Source organism: Agelaius phoeniceus, chromosome 19 (genome assembly GCF_051311805.1).
Source record: "Agelaius phoeniceus isolate bAgePho1 chromosome 19, bAgePho1.hap1, whole genome shotgun sequence".
Taxonomy (NCBI): domain Eukaryota; kingdom Metazoa; phylum Chordata; class Aves; order Passeriformes; family Icteridae; genus Agelaius; species Agelaius phoeniceus.
The window spans coordinates 11,076,581-11,091,840 of record NC_135283.1 but is presented as its reverse complement, the minus strand read 5'-3'; the positions used below and the strand labels follow the sequence as shown (position 1 = coordinate 11,091,840).

Below are 15,260 nucleotides of genomic sequence, written 5' to 3'. Positions count from 1 at the left end.
ATTCATCATTCCTCCCTGCCATGAGGAAATACCATATCCTAAAGCCCCTCCTCAGTTATGAGGAAGCAGGAGGAGGAATTGGGTGGGTCTGGATGACATTTTACCCACTGTGCTAGAATAATTTCACACCTTTGAACTGGGGAAAGCAAAATGAAATAAGCCCAGATCACCTCATGCTGTCCTGTTATTTTACGGATTGGGTTTTTTCTGCCCTTAGTGCTTTCTGCAGTGTTGATTACCTAGAGTTTCAGTGTTAATGGGCCATTTTCATGTATTCTGTTTCCCCCACATACTTTATAGCACTGCCACCACCTCAGTGCCAGCTCTGGTGGGAGGAAAGGCAAGGCTGTTAATGTGGCAACCTCTGTTTTTCAGCCTTACATCCATTCTGCGCTGTTCGTTCTTCTTCTTCGCTTTTTGGAGTTAAAATATGGAAAAGCAGTGCTGAGACGGGACCCCATATTTAGGTTTGTATTAACACACATGCACATATGAGATCTAAACTCCCACCCCACTGCTTCTCCTTGAAAACATTGCATTTGTGTCCCTATTTTTAAATATAATTTTTTAATACTGGTGATCTTTTGATGACTTCAATAGCCTCTTAAATACTGCAGTGGTGTGATAATATAAAACAGCTTTTAAGTTATGTCCATAGGATGTTGCCTGTGCTGTGGGATGTACCAGCTTCTTTTTTTGGTAAAAACCAAAGATTATAAACCTCATCATTATCATCATCATCCCCAACAATAACAATAATGATGATGATTTTAATTGTAATCATTATAATATTGCATAAATTCAATCCCAGGGAAATTCCCTCTTTGGTTTATCCAAAATGCACTGGTGGAGAACAGAGGTAAAGAACAAAATCCTAAGCTAAACCTGGTGGGTTTTCAGGATTTCCCCAAGAAAAGAAAGCAGCCAGCAGCACCCCAAGGAGCTCGAGGAGGAAGATGAAGATGTCAGAGCTGAAAGGGAAGCAGTGAGAAATGCTCTGGTGGCTCCCAGTCAGGAGGAGGTACCCCTGAGTGTTGTCCTTGTTGTTTTGTTTGATTTTCTACTTGGTAAAACACAAACCTGTGCAGGGCAGGGCTCTGGCTCTGTTGTTCTCACTGGGAAAATCAAAATTCCAAAAGTGTGGGTTCCCTCAGGAGAAGAAAGCTCTTAAGAGGAACCTTGCCAATAAAGTGTCCTCTTGCACCTCATATTTGTGGTGAACTATAAAACAAAGACCTTCAGAAAGTTTTCTGCCTTTTCTAATGGAAAAAAAAATCACTGAAGGATTGATGCTAGCCAAGATAATAAATTAATCTTGCTCTTTCCTCCTCACTTTCAGGAATCAGTCATTATAGTCAGCAATCTGTGCAAGGAATATGAAATAAAGCAAGCTGGCTCACTTTTTAAGAAGAAGAAGAAAACAGCCACCAAAAACCTTTCCTTCTGTGTTAAAAAAGGTGAGACCTGGAACTGTCCTGCCAGACCTGTGTTGGACCCAGAGTTAATTCTCAGTTACCTGAGCAAGGACAGAAAGGTCAAATCTATTTTTTCTGTCGTTAAAGCACCTTCAGTCTGGGATTGATGTGTTAATGGTGCATCCTATTGATGGCCTGGGACTGTCCATTATCTAAAATAAAGATAAAATAAAGATCCTGGGGAGAGGGGACCACTTTAGCAGTGGCTCCTGGGAGCAATTCACAGCATCAGTTTTAAGTTGAAATCTTATGGGCTCTCTGAGTGTGTATTTTATACAACAAAACCATTTATTTTATATGAGCTTTGATATTAGCATGCTTCCTTTTCTATTTTTTCTTTTGTGGGACTGTATACATTGATCTATTTCTTGTATATTTATTATATATTTATGATTATTCTTATATATTTATATTTCTTGAATGGGGAATAGCCCTAAGAAATTCTGTGTATTGATTGCAGGAGAAGTGTTAGGACTTCTGGGGCCCAACGGGGCTGGGAAAAGCACAACTATCAAAATGATCACTGGAGAGACAGCCCTGACTGCTGGGAAGGTAGGATTCACCTGGGGACCAGGGATGGGCCCATGACAAAAATCCAAACCTTGCACCTCGGCTTTTTTATCAAGGCTGCAGCTTTTGTCAGAGCATTATTGGTGATCAGGGTTTTAATCGAGTGCCATCGTGCTATTAAATTAAATAATGTCTTAATAAGGTGATGGTGAGCTACTTCTAATTTTGATAAGGTGCTGCATCTGCCCTAATTGCCATATTTATATTTATATTTATATTTATATTTATATTTATATTTATATTTATATTTATATTTATATTTATGTTTATGTTTATGTTTATATTTATATTTATATTTATATTTATATTTATATTTATATTTATGAACAGTATGAAATCACTCCCTCCCCATGGATTTCCTCACTTAAACCCCATAATCTCCCCTGAACCACCCCTTGGGTGGGGAAAAATTGTAAAGGTGAGAAGACTTTCAGAAAGCTGTGACAGCAGAGAGCAGAGAGCTCAGAGCTAGCTGCAACTGCAGAGTCTGAAAGTAGAAAAATGACAACAGTACAGCAGGCAAGGATATGAAACAATGGTTTGAGTTTTAGGCTTGGCTAAGATAGACCTTAAGACTGCAGAAAAATATGCCTAGCATATGAATTGAGGGTTTTAGAGTATAAAGGTAGAAGGTTTAAGGTTTATGGTAGAAGGTTTTAAGCTTAATACTGGAGTATTGTGTATTGTTAATAGAGAGCAGACAAGCCAACATTTTGTGAAGCAGGTGTACTTTAATGTGCTTTTTGTGTACTTTAATGTGCTTTTTTCCTAGAACAACTGTCTGTAAGCTTTAGCAATGTGCTGTTGGCTAGAAAGTTTTTAAAATGCTCTGTAATAAAGAAATCTCTGGCTGCTGCTGGCTGTACATGAGCTGTTGCCATCTTCCAGTTGTCAGTGACTGTCTAGAACAACTGTCTGTAAGATTTAGCAATGAGCTGTTGGCCAGAAAGTTTTGTAAATGCTCTGTAACAAAGAAATCTTTGGCTGCTGCTGGCTGTACGTGAGCTGCTGCCATCTCCCCATTGTCTCAACCATGTACTGAGGCTGATAAAAGCTCAAGGAACAGATCCCAGCAGTCCCACCCTGCTCCTGAAAAACCCCAACACGGCCTCGCGCTGGGCAAGGCTGTGTGAGAGGACAATGCCCAGCCTGGTTGTGCAGGTGCTGCTGAAGAGGGGAGATGGAGGAGGCTCCCTGGAGCAGGCTCCTGCATTCCTGGGGTGCTGCCCCCAGGAGAACCCCCTCTGGCTGGAGCTGACCCCGCTGCAGCACCTGAGGGTCTACGCCGCCGTCAAGGGGCTGCACCAGGAGGACGCGGCTGCTGCTGTGCACAGGTACATGTGTGTGAAAAACAACCATCACTTGCTTTCAAAATTGTAAAAGTTTGATAGTAATAAAAGGGTTATAATAAAGTAGTAATATAATTAGAGTAATAGCAATTTGGACTGTTTGGATTAGGACAATATGAGACAATAGAACAAAGAGTTGCGGACGGTCCAGGTACTTTTCTGGGCAGTATAAGCCTGAAAAAGGACCCACGTTAACAGAGGATTAACCCTTAAAAACAACAGCCTGTTGCATGTTCCTACACCTCATACATGATGCATAAATTCCATTCAAACACAAGATTCTGTCTGGGCAGTGTCAACTTCTTCCTCTGAATCCTGACCATGTCTTCAGGGCTGAGCAAGGCAGGAAGAAGTTGGTTTCTCCTGATAAGGGAACAATAAATTCTTTTTTCTCTGAAAGATTTAGGTGTCCTGTAGCTGCTATCTGCTGCAAGTACCTCATTCATTTCTTAAAAAAAATCTCACATATATATTTTAACATTATGTTAAAATATTTAACATAAATAAATATAAAATAATATAAAATATAAAATAATATAACATTATGTTAGTTTCTATTTTAGCATTATGTTATAACCTGAACTATATTTAACACACTACTTAAAAAAATTAATACAGCATAACCTTCTAACATAACACATATAATGTTCATTTTAATACTTGCAAAAAACCAATCATGAAATACTCATTTTTCACACATGGAGGGTTGGGATGGTCCAAGTTCCACCCCTCAGTCATGGGGAGGGGACCAGAGAGTCAAAATTCACAGAGGAAACTTGGAAAGAAATCAGGAAACTCAGCTGCAAAAGTGCTTTTGTGCTTTAGTGAATGGGTTTAGAAAACCTCCAATTTTCCTGAGTGTGTTTGGTGGGGATAAATTTATCACTAATGCCCTTTTAAGAACGTTATCTTTAGGCAGCTTTTCTGAAATCTCTGAGGTTAGAGTCTGGCACCACAAGAAAGGGTGCTGAGCTGACACTGGCAAGGGGAATGGATTTGCAATGCTGTTGACACTGGTGATGGGTTTAGAAAAGAGCTTGTGGCTTCTTCAGTGCATTCTGCTTCAAATACCCTCTGCATTTTAGTAACACAATAAATGTTTAATGAAAACAAGCAGGAGTCGAGAGCAAGGGTAGAAAAGTTCCTTTTTCTTGTCATTTTGGGGACACTTGATGAGAGTATTGATTTGGAGTTATAAAAATGTTCTTTTTTCATTTTCCCTGCAGAATTGTGAACGCTCTGGAGCTTCGAGACTACTTAAACAAAAAAGTCAGAAAATTACCTCCTGGGATAACCAGAAAGGTGTGTTTTGGGTCACCTATAATGAGCACAGCAATGCTCAAACACTAATTAAAACTCCCCTTTCTGAGTGGAGGGACCAAGCTGTGCCCTGAGCTACCCGGGAGCGCCTCGTGCTGGGTGGGGCGATGGAACTGAGCCTTTCCCAAACCCACATTTCATAAAGCACAATTCCCATAAATGAGGAGGTGCTGTCCACAGCTGAGTGTGGTCACAGTGCCAGGAGGTTTGGCTGAGTCCTTTCTCTGTGTCACAGCTGTGTGTGGCACTGTCCTTGCTGGGCAACCCCTCCGTGCTGCTCCTGGACGAGCCCTCCACCAGCATGGATCCCAACGGGCAGCGCTGTGTCTGGTGAGCAGGAAAATGTTACAAAGAGAAGTGTTCTGAAAGCTTTATTCTGATTCTTATTACTCTTTCTTTTAGTTGCTGTTAATACGTTTTTCTTTGTACCTTTTAAAAGTTTTGAGGCTCCTTTGCCTTTCTCCTAATCCCACCTCACAGCAGGACGTGAGCGCATTAGTAATTAATTACACCACACTCATTAGTACATTAGCCAGAAAAATCTCAAAATTGGAGAAATCTCCAATTAGCAAACCAAAACCACTACATTAAATTAGTGTTCCCACCATGAGAAAGCTGTGTGTGGCACTGTCCTTGCTGGGCAACCCCTCCATGCTGCTCCTGGACGAGCCCTCCACCAGCATGGATCCCAACGGGCAGCATGGATCCCACCGGATCCCCAATAGGATCTGGTGAGCAGGAAAATGTTACAAAGAGAAGTGTTCTGAAAGCTTTATTCTGATTCTTCTTACTCTTTCTTTTAGTTACTGTCAATACATTTTTCTTTGTACCCTTTTAAAGTTTTGAGGCTCCTTTGCCTTTCTCCTAATCCCACCTCACAGCAGGACGTGAGCGCATTAGTAATTAATTACACCACACTCATTAGTACATTAGCCAGAAAATCTCAAAATTGGAGAAATCTCCAATTAGCAAGCCAAAACCACTACATTAAATTAGTGTTCCCACCATGGGAAAGCTGTGTGTGGCACTGTCCTTGCTGGGCAACCCCTCCATGCTGCTCCTGGACGAGCCCTCCACCAGCATGGATCCCAACGGGCAGCATGGATCCCACCAGATCCCCAATAGGATCTGGTGAGCAGGAAAATGTTACAAAGAGAAGTGTTCTGAAAGCTTTATTCTGATTCTTATTACTCTTTCTTTTAGTTGGTGTCAATACATTTTTCTTTGTACCCTTTTAAAGTTTTGAGGCTCCTTTGCCTTTCTCCTAACCCCACCTCACAGCAGGAAGTGAGCACATTAGTAATTAATTACACCACACTCATTAGTACATTAGCCAGAAAATCTCAAAATTGGAGAAATCTCCAATTAGCAAACCAAAACCACTACATTTAATTGGTGTTCCCACCATGGGAAAGGGATGGGAAGCCAAAAGGAGAAGCTTGAAGTTACAGGAAAAGTGTTTTACCCCATCCACAGATGGTGCTGTCCCTCACATTGCAATGGTTCTGTTGGAAAATACATTTCTTGTTTCTCTCAAACTCAGGGATGAAAAACTATTTAACCTTCATCCTTTTTGCAAGATGTAGGGCAGTCCTGAATGGGATTTGGGAGAATTCATGAAGAAACTCAAGTCAAAAGTATTTTTTGTCATTATTTCAAAGCATTACCATGCACTCATTAATCTAAAGTTGCTGCACGTGAAAATTTTATTCTTATTTTAGGGGAAAGGCATTTGGATGGACAAAGAACAATGAATGTCACTGACATATTTTCTGAAAAATACCTTTGCCAGGATTTTTCTCCTGAGGAGCTGAGTAGCCTCAGAAAAAAATCTGATGCCTTTGGAATGTGGTCTGGGGATGGTTTACCAGCAGGTGCATCTTTGATTGGTCTCATGTGGTTGTTTTTAATTAATGACCAATCACAGGTCCAACTGTGTCGAGGCTGTGAGCAGTCACGGGATTTTATTATCATTCCATTCTTTTTCCTTGCTAGCCTTCTGATGAAATCCTTTCTTCTATTTTTTTAGTATAGTTTTAATATATCATTATAATATAATATAATATAATATAATATAATATAATATAATATAATATAATATAATATAATATAATATAATATAATATAATATATAATAATTATATATTATTATGTATAATATATAATATAATATTATATTAATATCTAATATTATATATTATAATATATAATAATATATAATGATATATAATGATATATAATGATATATAATTTATATTATATTATATTATATTATATTATATTATATTATATTATATTATATTATATTATATTATATTATATTATATTATATTATATTATATTATATTATCAGCCTTCTGAAACATGGAGTCAATATTCTCATCTCTTCCCTCATCCTGGGAACCCACAAACACCACCCCAAATGATATTTCTAAGGAGTGTTGGATTTTGTTGGTTATTTTTATTTTTTTTTTCATTCTGATCCTCAGGAAAACCATCCGGGATGCCCTGAAAAGCAAGGAGTCAGGAGCCATCCTGACCACACACTACATGGAGGAGGCAGAGGCCATGTGTGACCGTGTGGCCATCCTGGTGTCCGGGCAGCTCCGGTGGGTGACAGCACCTGGCAGAGCTGGAGCTCACCCAGCCCACTCCTCCAGCCTCTCCTGCGAGGGGTTTTATTGGGATAATGCCAATATTGCCAGACAGGACGTGCCTGAGCTTGTCTGGCCCTTGGTGCTGAGCCAAACAGTGGCACTGTGGTGTTTCACCCCAGAGACACTTTGGGCTGGCTGGGTGTGTGGTGTTTCACCCCACAGACACTTTTGCCTGCCTGGGTGTGTGGTGTTTCACCCCACAGACACTTTTGCCTGGCTGGGTGTGTGTTGTTTTCACCCCACAGACACTTTTGCCTGCCTGGGTGTGTGGTGTTTCACCCCACAGACACTTTTGGCTGGCTGGGTGTGTGGTGTTTCACCCCACAGACACCTTTGGCTGCTGGGTGTGTGGTGTTTCACCCCAAGGACACTTTTGGCTGGCTGGGTGTGTGGTGTTTCACCCACAGACACTTTTGCCTGGCTGGGTGTTGCAGTTGGCACTGCAGACAAGTCCAGGCCTGCAGGAGCTCTGGTGGTGCTGGGATGGAGCTTCCCCCCATAACAGGGGCTGCTCCTCAGGTTTCCCTCTGTGGAGAAGCTTTAAGGGGATGGTGAAGGAAAGGAGTCGGTTCTGAGGGAGGGTTTGGATCCAGAGCTTTTTTCTGGCCTCTGAATGCAGCACCAGCTCCAACAGAACTCCCTGAGCCCGTGGCTGCTGCTCCTTTAACCCCGGGGAGAGGGGCAGGGAAGGGGCAGGGAGCCACCAACCAGGGACAGGAGGGGAGGGACAAAGGGACAAAGGACACCTGGATGGCCCAATGCCCCCCAGGGGTAGAGGGCATCCTTTGAATCTGCCCAATCACTCGAGGCCCTTCTGGAATTCCAGGACTGACAGACAGTGCTGGGAGGGGAAAGGAGAGGTGACTGACACAGCTGGCAGGGAATTATCAGGGAGGGATCCGAGGTTCTGAGGTAAACCCTGAAATCACAAAGCAATATATTTCATGAAGTGTGCCATGGTTTCCTTCTCAGGAAGAAGCAGGTGCTGAGGTGACAATGATTTCACTGTCACCTCCGTGCCTCCCTGCCCTGCAGGTGCATTGGCTCCATCCAGTACCTGAAGAGCAAGTTTGGCAGAGGATATCTCCTGGAAATCAAGGCCAAGGATGCAGAGAGCTCTGATGCTCTGCACGCTGAGGTTCTGAAGATTTTCCCTGGTGCAGCCCGCCAGGAGAGGTAACTGCAAAATGTGGGATGAGGAGGGGATTCAACCCTGCCTCATCCTTGAGAACAGCCCTGGTGGGGTGGCCAAACACAGTTGGAGAGGGATGAACAGCTCCCTGATTTACAATGTCACCACATCCAGCCCTCCTGTGATCCCAGCAGCAGGACACCCATACAGGTTTGACCCCAGAACCTCAATACAGAGCAAGAATCACCTTTTCTCCTGTTTCCTCAAGGTTCCCCTCTTTGCTTGTCTACAAGGTCCCAATGAGAGATGCCCTGCCCTTGTCCCAGTCCTTCTCCAAGCTGGAGGAAGGTAAGAGCAAAACCAGGTGACTTTTTCAAAAGGCAGAACAGCAACTGCTCATTTGCAACCTTTTCCCCATTTCTCCACAGCCAAACGAAGCTGCAGCCTCGAGGAGTACAGCTTCTCCTTGAATACTCTGTCTCAGGCAGGTGAATTTTATTTGTGCTGTAAAGGCAGGAGCAGGGACAAAAGCTGCAGCCAAACCCAGGCTGTTGCAGTGGCCAAAAGGCAGCTCCACCAAAAAACTGTCCAAGGCTGGTGGGTGAGGGGTTCTCTACTGGCAAAGTGGTGGGAAATGGTTTGGTTTTTTTACTGCCAGGATTTTTCATGGTGGGGACAAGTGTGGATGAAATCTCAAACCCCCCTTGGTCGAGGAAGGCACACAGAATACCCAAGGAGGGAGCTACCCATGCCCAGCCCCTCAGGGTGCCCTGAAAACAGCAGATTATTGAGTGGTGCTGGTACCAGGCTGGTGGCAAAGATGAGGAATGTCTAAGTCAATCCATTGGTGGGGAAAACCTGTATGGAAATACCTACAGGCAGGGGATGCCTGTCTGGTTAATCCAGAGAGCACAGGAGGCTCAGCTCCTCTACATCCTTACATCCATAAAAGCAGATATCTGTGGGGAAAAACCTGTGTGATACAATGGTCTCCCCAAGCCAGGTCTCACAAGCTCTTGGAGATCTATCTCACACCCAAGAGAGCTCAGCTGCCTTAGAAGGCATAAAATCAGCAGGATGGCTTCTGTGGTAGTGTTGGAAATGAAAAAGTTTTAATAAAAGGCAAAATAACAGAACTCTTTACAGAGAAAAGCCAAGCCAGGTGCAAGAGGTTCTTGCTCCTGGTAAAACACCTCATAAAAGCAATTAGTTTATTTGTTCTCTTCTTTTTCTAGTAAATTGCTTAGGTGGGACTTTTTGGCTCCTGTTCAATTGACTGTCCTTAAATATGAAGTGAAGTCTCCCAGGTCCTATGAGGTGTCTTTTTTTGCTGATTGAGGAAAGAAACTTCTGGGATTTTTTCCTTTTTAAGGAGACACATTTCCTTTTTAAGGGGGCACATTCCTACATCTTATTGGAATTTGCATTATTTTATAATGCAATTATACCATCTGTGGGGAAAACCTGTATGGAAATAGCTACAGGCAGGGGATGCCTGTCTGGTTACTCCACAGAGAAAGGAGGCTCAGCTTCTCTACATCCTTACATCCATAAAAGCAGATATCTATGGGGAAAAACCTGTATGGAAATACCTACAGGCAGGGGATGCCTGTCTGGTTACTCCAGAGAGAAAGGAGGCTCAGTCCTGCTCCCAAAAAGCCTCCCCAGACCCCTCCCAGGGCTGCAGAGCTGTGCCTCCTGCAAAGGAGCATCACAGATAAATAACCCAAGCATTACCTTGCCCATTTCAGGTGTTTCTGGAGCTCTCCCGAGAGCAGGAAAAGGAAAATTTTGATCTGACTTTGGATGGGACTTTTGACTGGAAGCAGCTGCAGCAGGAGGACTGTTGAATGCTCATTTATGCCTTGCTCAGTATTAACCAAAGTGCACACATTTACTGCTACTCTCAGTGTACCATGGGGAGGGGAGGAGGCTCCTCTGTGCTGCAGAAGGTGTTTCACCTGCAGGGCTCTGCTCCAAGCTGCACTTCCAAAGCTGCCTGATCCAATAGTGCCTGTTTTGGGGAAAGCCCTTGGCAAGCCAGGCAGGGTGAAGCAGGAGGACTGAAAGCTTTGCAGAGAAAAGGGTCCCAATCCATCCCTATGGATGAAAAATCTCTCTGGATCTGGGTGCACCACTGTATCTGGACACGCTCTGCCCTCCTGGGTTCCTGTCCCACCCATGTCTGGGACTCTGCCTGTGATGTGTTCTTACTGGAATTTGCATTCTTTTATAATGCAATTATACCGTTTTTATACCCTTCCAATAAATGCCTCTATAGAACAAACTGCTCATCCTCATCTGTCATCATTGCTGGGGACCCTGAGGAACAGCTCCAGCTGCCTCCCCTGGGCATGGGGGTGATGCAGAGGGCAGGGAGATGTTACCTGGCCCAGCAGATGCTCAGCCCTGCCCTCCCTCCACTCTGGGGTGAGTGGGTGTCAGTCCTTCCCCTGGAACCACCCAGGGGGAGCAGAGAAGGTTCCAGGGATTCCTTGGAGCCCCTTCCAGTTGCTAAAGAGAGCTGGAGAGGGACTTTTTACAAGGGCAGGGGGTGATGGGACAAGGGGGAATGGTTTCAAACAGAAAGAGAGGAGGTTTAGATTGAATATTGGGAAAAAAATCTTCCCTGAGAGGATTTTTATACCCTTCCTATAAATGTCTCTATAGAGCAAACTGCTCATCCTCATCTGTCATCATTGCTGGGGACCCTGAGCAACAGCTCCAGCTGCCTCCCCTGGGCATGGGGGTGATGCAGAGGGCAGGGAGATGTTACCTGGCTCAGCAAATGCTCAGCCCTGCCCTCCCACCACTCTGGGGCCAGTAGTTCTTGGTCCTTCTCCTGAAAACCACCCAGGTGGAGCAGGGAAGGTTCCAGGGATTCCTTAGAACTCCTTCCAGTTGCTAAAGAGAGCTGGAGAGGGACTTTTTACAAGGGCAGGGGGTGATGGGACAAGGGGGAATGGTTTCAAGCAGACAGAGAGGAGGTTTAGATTGAATATTGGGAAAAAAGTCTTCCCTGAGAGGGAGGTGAGAGCTTGCCCAGGGTGCCCAGAGGAGCTGTGGCTGCCCCTGGATCCCTGGGAACATTCAAAGCCAGGTTGGATTTGGTTTGGAATAACCTGGTCTAGTTAAAAGTGACCCTGCTCACTGCAGAGGGGTTGGATGATGTGATCTTTAATGGTCCCTCCCAACCCAAATTATTCAATGACTTCCCTCCTTTTATCCCTGTGCCCAGCTCGTTTGCAAAGGTTAAAACTCTCCCAGAAAATTCTCCAGTTCTCTCCAGGCAGTCCCAGTGGTGGCTGTGTTGCAATCACTGCTTGTGCACATCCCACACTCAGCTCCAAAACACATTTTGGCAGTTGGAGGACACATCTTCAGGGACACCCTGCTTGTTTCCTTTTTTTTTTGGTATAATGAAAAAGAAACTTTTGTAATTGCATTGTTTATTAACTACTTTATGGTTGATAATTATTATTATATAATTATTATAGTTATTTTTAGTTATTATTATTATATATAGTTATTATATTTGTTTATTACTTGTTTAAAGCTGTTGCTTGCACAACAGCTCCCTTCCTACCCTGTACCCCTGAGAAATGGGTAAATGAAGTCATCAAATGTTTGTGTCCCCTGTTCACACACTCAGCCTCAGGAAATGGGGATTCTCTGAAAGGGAAGAGTTTTATTTGCTGCTCTGGGGTATCAGTAGCAGTGGAGAACTCAAGCCATGAGCCTCCAGAGATAAATACCATTTATATGATCTGTTGCTGTTGGAGTTTTCATTTCCCTCAGCATTTTGTGGTTTGTGCCTCTGCAGATGCTGCTTTGAGTGGGTTTGTGAAATCCACTCTGCTCTGCCCTCTGGGTCCTGCTGTGACACAGAAATGTGGGAAACCTTCCCTTGACCACCCAGCATGATGGGCCTGCTCTCTTTGCAGACCTTTGCATGATGTAAAGACTCAAACAGCACCAAAATCCCCAGCAAACAAGTCCTGTCCCAGAGAGAGCATCTCTGGAGCTGGAAAGAGGAATTCCTTCCACTGCTGCTGTTCCTTCCAAGGAGCCACCACCCCTCCCTCCCTCAGCTCTGAGGGATTATTCCCCCTGATATTGGACATTTTCCATTGCAGAGGAAGGTGAAGCAAGCAGAGCTCACTCCATCACCTCGTGCACAAGGAGGAGAAGGAAAAGACCCCAAAGAGTCCCCAGATGGAGCTGTTGGAGCTGGGGCTTTGCCTCAGGCTGGAGGGAAGGGGGACAGGGCTGGTGGCACTGCCAGCACACAGGGGACAGCTCCAGGCCCAAGGCCAGCACTGGGAGAAAGGGGCTCTGTCACCAGCACAAAGCAGAGTTTAGCCAGCAAGAGGGAACAAACAAAAGTTCTCAAAAAGTTCATGAGGACTTAACTTTTCCATTGGGGGAAAGAAAAAAAAAAGGAAGAAGAAAGAACAAGAGAAGGGTTTCCTGGAAATGAACTGATTCCTTAAATATTCCCCTTGGAGTTTGCTCCCCCCTGAGCTGAGGGCTGAGGGAGGAGAAGCATCCCCAGGAGCTCTGCCTGTGAGAGGAGGCGCTGGCAGATCCTGCTGTGGTGTGGATTCCTGCTCCAGCACAAAACCAGCCCAGAAGGGCCCTAACTCTGATTATTCTCCCTATTTCCCAGCCCAGCACGAGGCTCCTTTGCTGTTAAAGCTGGAGCAGAGCCTGCTGGCCATGCCTGGGGGTGAATCCATCCTCCCTATTGTATTTGCAGGGTGCCCTGTGGCAGGGGGGAATGATGAATCTGACTCCATGTGCTCAGAAGGCTCATTTATTATTTTGTGATACTATATTATATTAAAGAATGCTGTACTAAACTATACTAAAGAATACAGAAGGGATATTTACAGAAGGTTAAAAAAGATAATAATGAAAATTCCTGACTCTCTCCAGAGTCCTGACACAGCTTGGCCTTGATTGGCCAAAGAGTGAAAACAGCTCACAGCAGAACCCAATGGAACAATCACCTGTGGGTAAACAATCTCCAAACACATTCCAAAGGAGCACAACAGAGGAGAAGCAAATGAGATCAGAATTGTTTTCATTTTTTCTCTGAGGCTTCCCAGGAGAAAAATCCTGGGCAAGGGAATTTTCTAGAAAATTTGAATCCATCTTCCCAGCTCCCACTGCTCCTTGCAGGAACCCAGCAAGAACTCGGCCTGACCAACAGAGAGATTCTCATTTCTTACATTTAATAATGCCCCCTTTATCCAGCCAAAGGACAAAGCACACAAAGGGCCATTCAGCAGCTGCCTCCAGTGCTGATCCCCAGGCACCACATCCCAAATTGTCCCCCTGCAGTGACAGCCAGGAGCAGCCCAAGCCTTCCAGGCCAGGTGAGAAAAACTCACCCTGTTGGGGTTTTTTTTTTGGGGGGTTGAGGACCAAGAGAGACAGGCTCAAGGTTTGGGAGTTTGGGGACAGTGTTTGACCCTGTGGGATTTGGGGAGCAAAGAGGTGTTTGGTGTCTGGACAGGAATATTGGGGTTCTCCAGGTTTCCCCAAAACTGTGAATGAAATCAGCATTAAATGCTAATTAAGCAACACCCCCGAAGTGCAAGGAAGCAAACCCAACAAAAGTGGTATTTCTGAGAAGTCCAAGGAGCTTCCCAAAAATCAGTGATGCAAGATCCAAAGCAGCTGAGGCCGAATCCTGCGGCATGAGAGGAGGGGGAGGTTTGGGATGCCAAGCCCAGGGCTGGTGTCCTGCAGAGGAATCCCGAGGTGGGGCTGTGCCTCTGTGTCCTGTGCAGGTGCCTGGCACATCCCCAGCCCTGTGCAGCCCCTCACAGGCTCCCTGGATCCCCCTGCAGACACCTCCAGAGCTTGGAGCTCAGCTGGACACAAAACACCCATGTTCCAAACAACCCAGAGGGAAAAAACCCCAGAATGACAGGAGAGAGGAGTGACAGCAAGGAGAAAGCTCTTTGTGTGTGTCCTGGGAGGAAAAGCACTGTGAACAGGGGGTGTCACCTGCTCTGGGCACCTCCAGCCCCTTCAGCACAGCTCCTGTCCCTGCATCACCTCTGCTACATCCCAGAGCAGAGCCAGATGTTCCCCTGATGCCTTGAGAAGGCTGAGCTGGAGCAGAGGCTGGGCAGAGTTCCAGAATAAAGCAGGGATTTATTCAAAGCATCTCCTCCATGGATCCACCTTGGGCAGCACCAGAGCCCAGCCAGGGCTGCACCCAAGATGAACCAAAATGGCCCCAAAATGCACGGCCGGGCACGGGGTCTCTCCCTTGGATCAGTTCTGCTCCATTTGCATCTTGCAGTTCATTGTCCCATTCCAGCTTTAGCCCATCCAGTCCCATCCTTGTTTTTCTCTCTCCAGCCCATGGTGTTTGTGCTCTTGGGCTCTGAGATGTGGATCATTTGTCCTTGGTGCCCAGCTGGAGCAGGAATTGTTTTGTCTCCCTGCTCTGTGATCAGAGTGTGGGTAAACTCTGATCCAACACCTAATTGATGCCTTGAGAAGGCTGAGCTGGAACAGAGGCTGGGCAGAGCTAAAGAATAAAGCAGGGATTTATTCAAAGACCTCAATGGATCCACCTTGGGCACCACAAGAGCCCAGCCAGGGCTGCACCCAAGATGAACCAAAATGGCCCCAAAATGCACGGCCGGGCACGGGGTCTCTCCCTGGGATCAGTTCTGCTCCATTTGCACCTTGCAGTTCATTGTCCCATTCCAGCTTTAGCCCCTGCAGTCCCATC

The 15,260-nt window shown here is 45.2% G+C and overlaps 1 protein-coding gene across 1 annotated transcript in view; it reads left to right on the top strand.

The window, feature by feature from the left end:
- Nucleotides 1-10,785, top strand: part of LOC129127969 (ATP-binding cassette sub-family A member 10-like) — a 34,072-nt gene extending 23,287 nt beyond the window's left edge. The window contains exons 28-39 of the mRNA XM_054644964.2: nt 376-467; nt 901-1,021; nt 1,340-1,457; nt 1,936-2,027; nt 3,207-3,379; nt 4,621-4,696; nt 4,950-5,044; nt 7,204-7,323; nt 8,407-8,547; nt 8,772-8,851; nt 8,932-8,987; nt 10,255-10,785. Of these exons, the coding sequence (XP_054500939.2) occupies nt 376-467; nt 901-1,021; nt 1,340-1,457; nt 1,936-2,027; nt 3,207-3,379; nt 4,621-4,696; nt 4,950-5,044; nt 7,204-7,323; nt 8,407-8,547; nt 8,772-8,851; nt 8,932-8,987; nt 10,255-10,353 (1,263 nt within the window). The 3' untranslated portion in view covers nt 10,354-10,785. The remainder of the gene's footprint in view (nt 1-375; nt 468-900; nt 1,022-1,339; nt 1,458-1,935; nt 2,028-3,206; nt 3,380-4,620; nt 4,697-4,949; nt 5,045-7,203; nt 7,324-8,406; nt 8,548-8,771; nt 8,852-8,931; nt 8,988-10,254) is intronic.
- Nucleotides 10,786-15,260: the final 4,475 nt, after the last annotated feature.